Genomic DNA, 12,765 nt, shown 5'->3' with positions numbered 1-12,765 from the left:
CTGCAGTCTCTGGCAGGCTCACAGCTCCACCCCAGTCCTCCAAGTCCCGCCCCGCCTCCCCGCAAGCGACAGAGAGGAGGAGACAGCACGACTTTATTAGGCAGTAGGCAAAGCTTGAGGGGAAGGGCCGCCGGGGCAGCAGACCAGGGGATGGGAGGATTGGGGCGACTGGGCAAGCCCGTGTAAGGCCGTGACGGAGCCTAGCCGCGCTCACAGATGACCTCAACGACACTGGGTTCCATGGGCACTGGGTCCGGGCAGCGCAGGGCAGCTGAAGCCACCACTTCGTCCAGCAGCAGGTGCACAAGCTCCTCATCGGCCACGAAGCGCCACAGGTAGAGCTGCAGGAAGTGGCAGTCCACCTGCACCTGCTGCAGCCCGAAGCGCCCGAAGGTGCGCAGCCGCACGCACTCCAGCAGGGTCTTCAGGCTGATCTTGATGATGCCAGTCAACACCGACACCTGTGGACGGGGACACAGGGATGCAGAGCCGCTACAGCAGGTGCTGGGCGGGTGTGGGATCCCTGAAGGCACCGCGTTCTGTGCAGGGGCCAGGGAGCCAGCAAAATGCCACGTAGCTGTGATGGGGTAGAAAGTCCCAAAACCCAGGTAATAGGGAAATAGGATGTTTGCCTCATCACCTGGAGGGGAGCAGACAAGGGCCCAGCGATCTGAGGCAGAGATGGGGTCAGCTGGGACTTAGGGAGGGGAAAGGCTTACTACCTTGGAGAGAGAGCACCAGGTCCTTAAGCGTGGGCTGGGTGGGGGCAGAGATCATGGGGTGAATGGCCATCCCCAGAGAGGACCTATGACTATGGAGGGCATAAGAACAAGGGCCAAAGAGGTAGACTAGGTGACCCCTCAGACACAGGCTTAGAGCACACCCAGGGCAAGGCCGAGAGCGATGAGATGTCATGGTGGGGCGTTGGGTGAGCACTCGCTCCTAGACACATTTCCCAGAAACAGAGACGAGGGGACTGAGTCCCAGGGCTTCCTGGGGCCAGTGTGGGGCTGCTTCAACCAACCTTCCCAAGGGGCCCAGGGAAGGCAGGGTCACTGGGGAATTCGAACCTTATTGAACTCCACAGGGCTGAACACGTCGATTCGCTCAGAGAACAGTTTCTGAATGTTGCTCAAGAGGTTGGTGTCCATTGGGGCACTGGATGGGGGCAGAGGAGCCATCAGAGCCCACCCCTGCACCCGTCTTCCTTCTCCCCCTCCCGGGGCTACCCTGACCAGCCAGACCTGGGTGTATAGCTGGGTGCATAGCGGCCCTGCTGCCTGGAGCTGCTGTAAACCGAGAAGGTCCTCTTGCTGGAGTCGCTGCTCTGGGCCTTCCGAACACCCTCCTCATACAGGAGCCCCACCTGGTGGCAGAAGGAGGAACTGCAAGGAGGCCAGAGCATGGGGAACTTCCAGCCCACCAAGGATGCCCTAAGTTACACTCATATGTTACAAGAATCACATGTTATAAAATAAACACAAGGTAGTTGGGGTGGGGGGTAGGGGCTGTGCCTCGCTGGTACCCAGTCATTATTTATAGAACCAGTGGAGTGCAGCAAAGGTGGAACACGAGTTGGTACTGAGTCTCAACCTTCAGTGTCAACCCTGCCCTGATTTCCCGGGTGACTCTGGGCCTCAGCTTCCTCCTCTGAGGTGAAACAGGGGTGGTGATGCCACCATGGCTGAGGCAGAAGGAGGCCAGAGATGCAGGCACTGCCTGACCCCAGCTGTCTTGATCCTTAAGAGGGCTGGTCCCCCAGCACCGCCGGCCAGCCCGAGGCAGCACCTGCACATCGATGGCCGTCGTGTCCTCCACCACCCGCTTCATGACGGCACGCACGTTCCGAGGCTCCAGGGTACTGAGCCAGTCCCGTGTCTCCACGCTCTTGCGCAGCATCTGCGATATGACCAGGCCCTGCACCTTCACGTAGTGGGTCAGCAGGCGGCGTGCCGTCTCCCTGGCCTCCGCACACAGTGTGCTCACGGGCGTCACTGGAGACTGATCCTGAGCCACGGATGCAGAGGACAGGCAGTCAGTGGGTCCTGGGGGCAGGCTCTGCAGCCAGTGCCCACCAGGGGTTGGGCACAGGCTAGGCAAGGGGAGGCTGCGTTGGGCACAGGCAGCCCTATGAGGGCACTGACCAGCCTCCTGTGTTTCTAGCTTCACCACCCCCCACCTTGCTATGAGCTAGCAGTTCACCTGCACCAGAAACTGTTCATCCGTGAGGGTGAGGATGTAGGAGATGGTGGCCGTCTCGTAGTCCAGGCAGAGGCGGGAGAGCAGCAGGAGCAGGGCAGGTGGCGTGGCACCCCCCTTCTCCCCGGGGCTGTCGCAGAAGCTCTGAGCCGTCTGGCACATGGAGCGGATGAAGCCCACGATGAGGCTCTCACGGACGCCCTGGCTGCAGAACTCGCCCTGTGAGGAAGAGGGGGCCTAGATACCCAGCAGGTCCCCTCTTCCAGGCAGAGGCTGCCAGTGATGTTCTACTGGGACCCCAAGTGCCGTGGCCTCTCTCATCCTGTTTCCGGTACCTGAGAGCAGCTCCCCCGCTTGGAGAAGGGACTGCAAGGGGACAAAGCCTGCACTGGGGACCCTGCTTGCAAATGCCCTCAGAGCCTGCCCCACCCCTCCCGGCTGTGGCAGTCAAGACAGCCTGAAACCACATCCAGCCTGCCGGGGCAAAGACTGAGGGCCCTGGAGCTGTCAAGCCACATGCAGGATGAACAAAAGAATGCCCCAAAAAGGAAAAAAAAAAAAAAAGGATGCCCAGGGACAGGCCGTACCCGAAAGTAGGGCTTGTTGGAGAAAGACACCTCCTTGGCGGTGAAGAGGTGCACAGAAGCCAGCGAGGCCTTAATGTGGCTCAGGATGGAACTAGCCACATTGGCCAGCAGCTCCGCCAGGCCGGGGCCTTCCTTCCCAGCAATTCGAGGGGCGGCCAGTGCCTGCCGCACATCCGTCAGGCTGCCCAGGAAGGCCGCCTGCAGGCCCTGCAGATGGTGGCCCAGGCGCTCGCGGGCCACGCGCTCCACGATGTCGGTGGCGGCCTCCGCCAGTCCGGCAGCGGCCAACAGGGCCCCGGGTGCGCGCAGGCGCCGGTGGAAGCGGTCCAGCGCCCGCACCAGCAGGGAATTGTCTCCGCCGCCCTGCTCCTGCGCCAGCCGCCGCTCCACCAGTGCGAAGTAGCGGCTGCCCAGCTCCCGGGCAAAGGCTGCTAGCTTCTCGGCGCCCGCCGGGCCCTGGGCCGCAAACAGCTCCTGGTAGGCCGCTGCCACCTGGCAGAGGCCACCGACGAAGCCGCTGCCGCCATGGTCAGTGAACTCTAAGACGTCGGGAGCCGGAGGGGAGGGCCCCAGCTCCGCCTCCAGGCTTCTCAGCTCCTCCTCCAGCCGCCCTCGGGCGTGCGCCAGGAACTCCTCGCACAGCTCCTCCGCGGGCTCGCCCAGGGCCAGCAGCAGCTCCACGCACTCGGCTTGCTCAGGGGCGCCAGAGCCGCCCTCCCTGCAGGGAGGGAGACGGAGGTGAAGGGCAGGAAGACAGAACTGGGGGTAGGGGAGGGGGGTGGGGGGTGGTAGGGGAAGAGCAGACCCGGGAGCCCAGCGGCGGTGGCATGGTGGCCCAGGACCCACACCTGAAGCGCTGCCGAAGCTGCTGGGCCAGGCGAGCCGTAATGACCTGGCAATCGTCCTGGATGGCGCGGAAGGAGGGCAGGTGCTGGTATTGCTGCAGCACGGCCCGCGCGCGGCCCTGGTATCGCACGGCCTGCCCGTAGGCACCCAGCTCCACGCACTTGGTGAGGCGCGAGGGTAGCTCGAAGAGGAACTGCAGCTTCCGCAGCAGCGCGTGGACCCCTGGAGGACAGGCGGAGATGGTGTCAGCCTCAAGGGTGGCCCACTTTAACACCGGCTCTGGGGTGCGGCCCACCTGCCAGCTTGGTGATGCGCTCGTGGCGGTCCTGCAGCGTGGCGCTGATGCGCGCGCTGAAGTCCGTGATCACTGCCATGTTGGTGGCCAACCGGTCCATCTCGTCCTCCATCTTCCGGAAGTCGTTCTTCATCTTCCGGATGGTGTCTGCGGGGACAGGGGCGCAGGAGAGGGAAAGGCGGATGACTAGGGGCGCAGGCGGGACTCAGCTTGACACGCGGTCCGGGTGCCCTCACACACACTTGCCCCTTCCCGCCAACCCCGGACGCGCCTGAGCTCACTCCTGGAGGGTCACATGGATGACTCGGTGCTTGAAATGGGCAGCAGTGGTGCTTGGTCACCAGGCGCCAGGGTGAGGTGTCATGTCAGTGCCCCAAAGGTTTTTTGGGCACCCCCTGTGTGCCCCAGGCTTGGATGCAGAGAGAAGATGGCCCATGAAGCCGCAGTCTTTGCTCTCAGAAGATGCTCAGATTCAAAGGAGGGTACAGGGACCTGTCCGCTGGGTCCCAGGGGCATCCTCTGTGCCCAGCACCCTGCCTGGCACAGGGCAGAGAGTAAATACTTGTGCACCCTTATCTTTTTCCTGGACTTCCAAGCCGTTGGCCTTCTGGAACATGGCTGACGGTCTCTGAAGGGCCCTTCCTCTTCAGTCCTGACAGAAACCTACCTAAAGAGCCTGTTCTTCCTTTCCACCCAGGTGCTCAGAGCTTGGCCCCTTAAAGCTCCTACACAGCTTCTTCTTCTCCTGCCTTTGAAGACCATGGCATCAAACCGCATCCCTTCTTGTTGCCATCCCACTGTCCTCTCTGCCGTGTCTCAGTTCGGGATCACTTTCACCTCCTTGAGCATCCACAAGGATGAAGCTTAGGACATTCCTGATTCTGTTTGCTGACCTCCTTAACTCCATCAGTTCCTGCCTCTGTCTCATCTATGCCACCCTCTCCTTGCCCTCCCTAAGAACTGCCTCCTCTAAAACCTCAAAGTTTCCCTGGTGGTCCAGTGGTTAAGAATATGCCTGCCAATGCAGGGGACACAGGTTCGACCCCTGGTCTGGGAAGATCTCACATCCTGAGGAGCAACTAAGCTGGAGTGCTCCAGCTACTGGGTGCGTGAGCTGCCAGTACAGAAGCCTACGTTCCCTAGAGCTGGTGCCCCCCAACAAGAGAAGCCACCTCAATGAGAAGTCTGTGCACTGAAATGGAGAGTGGTCCCTGCTGGCCATAACTAGACGAAGCTCTTGCATGGCAACAAAGACCCAGAGCAGCCAAAAATAAGTGTGTGTGTGTGTATATATATATATATATATATATATATATTTTAAACATTTAAAAAACAAAACCTCAGCTTCAAGTCTCACTGCCCTCTGTAATCCCAGCCACTCATCCTGTGGACCACACTCTAAAACTCCTTTGGCTTTTTCAGGAACTCCAGACTCATTGGCCCAACCACCAGTCACTACTTGCAATACCTCTCGTGGCTGCACTTCCCTCCTCACTCCTGTTAGAATCGGTGGGCCCCCACCAGCATTGTCATCCATTTGCAAGCCCCCTTGCCTCTCCTGACCCTGACTCCCATTATTTATCAGCAAGACCCTACCACAGGTTAAGCCCAATTAGCAACCCACCGCCTAAGAAGGAACAGTTGAAAATGGGCCACAAAATCATACCAACTGGCCTTCCCTTAATGTTACTGAATAGGACTTAGGTCCCAAAGCAGTATTGCATATTGGTCAGCCATCCTTCAGATGAGCCTGTGTTCCCATTTTCCAAACTAACATTTTCTCCTCAGTCCTCAAAACTCCAATATATGCCCCCAACTCTCAAATGGTGACCCTGATTCACACTTCACAGAGAAAATACAAGTAAACATCAACTCCTTCCAAATCTGCAGAGTAAATGGACCTCTATGGGGTCTCCTCCAGTCCCATGGCTGTGATGACTCAGACATTTCTGTCTCCGGGCCTGACCAGAGCCCTGCTAACAACTTACTTAACACCTTGATGCAGATGGCAAATGGGCACCTCAAATATGATAGGTCCAAAACAGAATTCTTGACTCTTCCCAAAGCTCTTCCTCCACTAATCTTTTCCATTCTGGCTCCTTGCCATTTCTTAAGAGTCATCTTTGATTTTTATCTCTCCTTTACCCTATATTCAGTCCTTCAGCAAGTCATGTAAAGTTTACCTCCAACATTTTCTTTTCAAGCCACTATCATTTCTTGTCTAAATACTTCTAGCATTTCCCAACTGACTTTCCTAACTCCACTCTGGAACTCATCATCAATATGTGTAACAGAGAGCAATGAGGATGAAATGGAAACATATCTATTATAGGAGACTTTAATCCACTTCCGTCAATCCATGACAGATCAAAAAGACAAAAGCCAAATGAAGCTACAGAAGACCTAAATAGCACAATATGGAAGACCTACTCGATTTATATTTAAGATTCCATAATACACTAAAACCTTACCATGTATTAGGTCATAAAGGAAATCTCAATAAATTTACAGAAGAAACTGAAATGGTACAAGAAGCATTCTCTGATCACAATGCAATGAAATTGGAGATTAATAACAAAACTAAAAAATAAAAAGATCCCATTATTTAGAGAAAATCCTCATTCTTCTCAACTACTGGATCAAAAAGGAAATCAAAACAAAGGAAGCTGGGTCTTCGCTGCTGTGCTCGGGCTTTTCTCTAGTTGTGGAAAGTGGGGGCTACTCTTTCTTGCCATGCTTGGGCTTCTCATTGCAGTGGCTTCTCTTGTTGCAGAGCATGGGCTTGAGGCTGTGCAGGCTTTCAGTAGTTGCGGTGCCCGGGCTCTAGAGCACAGGCTCAGTAGCTGTGGCACATGGTCTTCGTTCCTCCGTGGCATGTAGGATCTTCCTGGACCAGGGATAGAACCCATGTTTCCTGCACTGGCAGACGGAGTCTTTACCACCAGGGAAGGCCTGCTACACCTTCTTGAATTATTATTTCTCCTTTATGGCAATATTTTTTTTAATCTATTTGTCTACTTTCTAATTGTTATGGTTTTATTTTTCACTTGTTAAATAATATTCAAACATAAAAATGATCCATTTAGGAATTCATTTATTATGCATAATAATGTTTATCTTTTATAGTCATGTAGCTCTTTCAAAAGCTACTACAGGTAGGACAAAAAAACCTGATTTTTTTTTTTTTAAACTATAGACTTTATTTAGATTTCATGGATTTTTCCACTAATGTTCTCTGTTTTTTTTTTTTCCTCCAAGATCCAGTCCAAGATTCCATCTTGCCTAAGCCTGACTATTTGGGAAAGGTAGTATATGTCAGGTTTCTTCACTGTAACATCACTGCTTTTCCTTTCTATACCCTGTTTCTTAGAGTGAAAGTGAAAGTGAAGTTGCTCAGTCATGTCTTTTTGCGACTCCATGGACTGTAGCCTACCAGGCTTCTCCGTCCATGGGATTTTCCAGGCAAGAATAATGGAGTGGGTTGCCATTTCCTTCTCAAAAAAAAAAAAAAAAAAAAACCGATTTTTTAAAAGTGAGTTTTACAGAAAAAGAGACTCAGATGTATAGAACAGACTTGTGGACTCTGGGAGAAGGCGAGGGTGGGATGTTTCAAGAGAACAGCATTGAAACATGTATATTATCTAGGGTGAAACAGATCACCAGCCCAGGTTGGGTGCATGAGACAAGTGCTCGGGCCTGGTGCACTGGGAAGACCCAGAGGGATCAGGTGGAGAGGGAGGTGGGAGGGGGGACCGGGATGGGGAATACATGTAAATCCATGGCTAATTCATGTCAATGTATGACAAAAACTACTGTAATGATGTAAAGTAATTAGCCCCCAACTAATAAAAATAAATGGGAAAAAAAATAAATAAAAGTGAGTTTTAGATTTGCTTTTGTGTTTGAAACAAGGCATTAAACATTGTGTTTCACCTATAAAATTTTGACTGAGTTATGTAGCATTTCATTACCTGTTTCCCCATTTGTAAAATGGATATATAGTTAACTACTTCATAGATGTGTAAGAATTTAATCAATATATGTTAAGCACCTCAGTGATTTTATATTAAACACTCAATAAATATTGTCTAGTATTAGCCAAAGTTGCTATTATTTATAATTATTAATAAATCATTTATTACAAAAAAAATTCTATTCAATTAATCTTAAAGCTTATCCTATACCAGTATTATACTGTCTTGATTTTGTAGATTTGTAGTAAATTCTGAAACCAAGAAATGTGAGTCCTCCAACTTTGTTCTTTTTCAAGATTTTTTGGCTATTCTGGATCTCCTGCATTTCCTTATAAATTTTAGGATCAGCTTGTCAATTTATGCAAATAAAGGCATTTGGAATTTTGATAGGAACTGCACTGAATCTGTAGATCAGTTTGGACGTATTGCCACCTTAAATATTGAATAAGTTTTCCAGTCTATGAATATGGGACATCTTTTTATTTATTTAGGTATCCTTTAATTTCTTTCAATACTGTTTTAGTTTTCAATGTACAAGTCTTATACTTGTACAGGTGGTATAACATCCCCTTTCTCATTCCTGGCTGTAGTAATTTGAATATTCTCTCATTTTTTCTTGGTCTAGCTAGGTTTGTCAAATTTTGTTGAGCTTTTCAAAGAACCAACTTTTGGTTTCATTGATTTTCTGTATTGTTTTCTATGCTTTTAATCCTAATCTTTATTATTTCCTGACTTTTACTTGTTTTGGGTTTAGTTTGCACATTTTTCCTCTTAACTTTCTTAGGTAGTAGGTTATTGATTTAAGATCTCTCTTTATTTTTAAAACTTTATTTTTGGCTGCGTTGGGTCTTCGTTGCTGTGCACAGGCTTTCTTTAGTTGCGGTAAGCAGGGGCTACTCTCTAGTTGCAGCACGTGGGCTTCTCATTGAGGAGGCTTCTCTTATTGCAGAGCATGGGCTCTAGAGCTCACAGGCTTCGGTAGTTGTGGCGCACAGGCTTAGTTGCCCCAAGGCAGGTAGAAACTTGCTGGACTAGGGGTGGAACCCATGTCCCCTGCATTGGCAGGTGGATTCTTAACTTCTGGACCTTCAGGGAAGTCCTCTCTTTTTTAACGTAAGCATGTACAGCTATAAATTTCCCTCTGAGCACTGCTTTGGCTTCATCTCATAGGGTTTGGAATGTTGTTTTCATGTTCATTCATCTCAAAGCATTTTCTGATTTCTTTGTGATTTTTCCTTGACACATTGGTTACTTAGGAGCATACTGTTTAATTTTGACAAATTTGCAAATTTCTCAAATTCTTTTGTTATTGATTTATAATTTAATTCCACTGTGTTCAGAGAACACTAATCACTTGATTTCAATGCTGTTAAATTTATTGAGACTTGTATGGCCTACGATATGGTCTGTCCTGGAGAATGTTCCATATAATACTTAAGAAGAATGTGTATTCTGATGTTGTTGCAGGAGAGGGTTTTGTATGTGCCTGTTAGGTCTATTTGGTTTAAGTGTTGTTTTTTAAAATTTATTTATTTTTAATTGAAAGGTATATTGCTTTGCAGTATTGAGCTGGTTTCTGCCACACGTCAACATGCACCAGGCCTAAGTATACGTATGTCCCCTCCCTCTTGAACCTCCTTTCCACCTCCCACCCTATCCCACCCCTCTAGGCTGTCACAGAGCCCCAGTTTAAACTCCCTGAGTAAGTGCTGTTTAAGTCTTCTATTTTCTTGCTGTCTTCCTGTCTAACTGTTCGCTCCATTTTTTGAAAGTGGGATATGGACATTTCTAACTATTATTGCTGACTTTCTGTCTTTAATTCTATCCAATTTTGCTTTATGTATTTGGGATTCTGTTGTTAGGTTCGTAAGTGTTTATATTCATTAACATCTTAATGAGCTGACTTATAAAATGTCCTTCTTTCTCTTTAGTAACAATCTTTGTCTTAAATATTATTTTGTCTGAATTGGTGCTACTATCCCAACTCTCTTCTGGTTACTGTTTGCATGAAGTATCTCTAGAGTTCTTATGATCAAGACTAAAATCCTTATTTTGTCTACAAAGGGCCCTCCTGATGGGGCCCCACAGGTTCCTCCAGGTTCATGTCATGCCTACTCCCCTTAAAAACAAAAACAACAAAAAACCTAGCTTGTTATGTTTCCACTTTTACCCCAGATCTTGTGGGCACCACATCTGCCATCCAGTGTTCAAGTTGAAAGTAGGGCATTCTGCTTATTCAGAGCTCCTCAACACTATGTCCTGTCAGTATTGCCCCTAACACTTCTCAGTTTACTCATCACTGTCCATCTCCACCATTATCATCCTGGAGTAAGCTCCCAGAATCTCTGGTTTGGACTACTGAAATGGCCTCACTCTATAACCACCTCTCCAATCTATTCCTTCCAATGCAGCTAGGAGCTAGAGGGATCTTTTCAAAACAAAAATCATAACAGCCTGATTAGCTAAGTGTGCTTTAGATAAAGGTTAGACTCCTTAATGTGCTCTGGAAGGTCTCTCTATCACACCTATCCACCTGACTGGCTCTGGCCACAGTCTCTTTCCCTCCTGCTACAGTAGATGGGCTCCTGACCTTGTGTTCAGCTGAACCTCTCCAATGTGCGCTGCTCAGACCCCTCCTTCTTTCCTGAGGACCTTGCCCCTGTAGTTTCTCCCTCTCTTGCATCACTGATGAGCACTCCATGAGCTAACATATTGGTCAAGCTTATCAATTTCTTAGAATGCTTTTCTTCATTTATCTTCTAAGACACCCAGGGTCCTGGTTGTTCTCAAACTTTCCCAAATGTTTGCACCTTTGAAAAGAAGATTTGTGAGATTTTCCTTCTCTTCCTGACTTCCAAATCTTAGGATGCCCCAGGCTTCAGTCCTCAGGCCTCTTCCCTCTGTACACTCCCTCCCTAGATCTCATCATGTTCCACTTGTGTCTCAAGTTCCAGCCTTCTCTGAGCTCCAGATTCCTCAACTAACAAACTTTTAAGAATCTTGAGCCATTCTACTTTTCCACTGCACCCACCCTGGTCCATACAACCAGCGCCTTGCCTGGACTGTTAAAACAGCCTTCTAATGTATGTCTCTGCCATCCTTGCCTCCCTATAGTCCACTTTCAACAGGGGACAGAAGGGTCCTTTTAAAACAAAAGTCAGGTCACCCCATCTTCTGTTCATTTCATCTCAGAGTAAAGATAATATACACTGCAGGTAGACGCACAAGATCTGCCTCTAGGACTAAGTACATGTGGGTCCAAAATTATTACACAAGTCTGAGCAGTACCTTTGCCCAACACAGGACAGAAGCTAGTGTGGATGAAAGCTGAACACTGTCTAGCACTGTCTTGAACAGAGAATAAATCGAACAAAAAGGGATGGAGGGACGCCTTTACATGATCTTCGTTCCTTAATGACATATATTTTCTGTCTCTTTGCTTCATTTACAAAAAGAGAAAGGAAGAAGAAAAGGGGAAAGAGGAAGGAAGAAAGGAAAGAAGAGGGAGAAAGAAGAAAAGAGAAATAAGCCCATTCTTGATTCAGACTTGAAACAAAAGAAAGCTACCACTAATGAAAGAAACTGTCACTGAGGCTTCCTTAGTGTCAGAGATTCTAAGTGCTTCAGATAAATTCATTTCTTTTTAAAATTTCATTTTGTCCTTTTCTCCCTTTTGGTCCTCAAAACAACCCTCTGAGAACAGTTATTACCTCAATGGTTATCAAACCACAAAAGCTCTGAGAGAGAGATGAGAGTGGATTCGCGTCAGGGCAGGACCATAATCTGGGTCTGCTCTGTCTAAATCCTCTGCTGGCTTCCCCAACACTGAAGGAACTGGGGCATGTGGGACTGTGAGGATTTGTGTCCCAGTCTTGGGAAGATCCTCTGGAGAAGGAAATGGCAACCCACTCCAGTACTCTTGCCTGGAAAATCCCATGGATGAAGGAGCATGGTAGGCTACAGTCCATGGGGTCGCAAAGAGTCGGACACGACTGAGCGACTTCACTCACTCACTCACTCACTCAGGAATCACCTGTCGCTGAGATGAACTTGTTGTAGTTCTCATAGACCAAGGTCTGCATGTCGCTGTCTAGAGCCCGGATCTGCCGCACCATGTCCGTCTCACTGTCCATCAGCTGGGCCAGTGGGCACTCTCTACGCAGCTGGAGGAAATTAGGTGGTTAGTGTTCAGGACAGGGGGCATTCATGTCCCCAACTGGTAGGCTTTTGGGGCAAGAAAATCCTGATCCCACCCCTGTCAAGAATTTCAGACAAGGAAACTATAAGTGGCATAGCTCAAGAGTTACCAGGTTAGACTCTATTTGAGGTTTGTCAGCATTTCAAATCCTCAGATTTAGCAAGTCCTGGTCCTTTCTATGCCAGTCAACGCCTGGGACACGCCCCCTATTTCGGGTCTATCTGAACATCAGCCCAGGAGACCTCAGACTTCACACCACCTCAGGCCAGTTAAGGTCTGCCCACGCACCCTTATCCTCCAGTTCTGCCCCTACAGCTCCGCCCAGGGCTGTCCTGCTTTTATGAACCCTTCCTCCCACACCTCCGCAAAAAGTCGGAGGCATGATCTGGGGCGTAATATATCAGGGGCCTGTTCCCCCCCCCCTACACACACCTTATCCAGGTATACTTCCGGGTCGAAGTGCGCCCCATTGAGATCGGTAGGGTCCAAGGGGTCCGGCCCCGAGGGGCGTCCCGCCGCCTCCCCCTCTGAGAGGCCGTAGTAAAGCTTCAGCATTCCGTGCGCCTTCCGCCGACGCTCTGGAGCCTCCGCCTCGGGTCCTTCCGGGGAGTCCCCAGGTCCAGACCCTGGGCCAGGCGCAGCGGCTGCCGCCGCCATGACTCCAAG

General features: G+C 49.9%; 1 protein-coding gene across 2 annotated transcripts; it reads right to left on the bottom strand.

The window, feature by feature from the left end:
* Positions 1–76: 76 nt before the first annotated feature.
* Positions 77–12,756, bottom strand: VPS51 (VPS51 subunit of GARP complex). Of its 2 annotated transcripts, XM_020916332.2 has the most exons (10): positions 12,532–12,756; positions 11,935–12,064; positions 3,928–4,074; positions 3,635–3,854; positions 2,787–3,504; positions 2,203–2,418; positions 1,789–2,007; positions 1,245–1,366; positions 1,071–1,158; positions 77–461 (listed from the first exon to the last, which is right to left on the bottom strand). In XM_020916332.2, the coding sequence occupies exons 1-10, from the start codon at positions 12,754–12,756 to the stop codon at positions 201–203; spliced, it is 2,346 nt and encodes a 781-aa protein (XP_020771991.1). In that variant the 3' UTR covers positions 77–200. The 2 variants fall into 2 exon arrangements, with proteins under 2 accessions (XP_020771991.1, XP_070313723.1); XM_070457622.1 differs by lacking the exon at positions 11,935–12,064 and having other exon boundaries at positions 12,532–12,619.
* Between the last annotated feature and the right edge of the window lie 9 nt (positions 12,757–12,765).

The sequence above is a fragment of the Odocoileus virginianus genome, chromosome 28 (genome assembly GCF_023699985.2).
Source record: "Odocoileus virginianus isolate 20LAN1187 ecotype Illinois chromosome 28, Ovbor_1.2, whole genome shotgun sequence".
Taxonomy (NCBI): Eukaryota; Metazoa; Chordata; class Mammalia; order Artiodactyla; family Cervidae; genus Odocoileus; species Odocoileus virginianus.
This window is presented reverse-complemented; position numbering and strand designations above follow the sequence as displayed.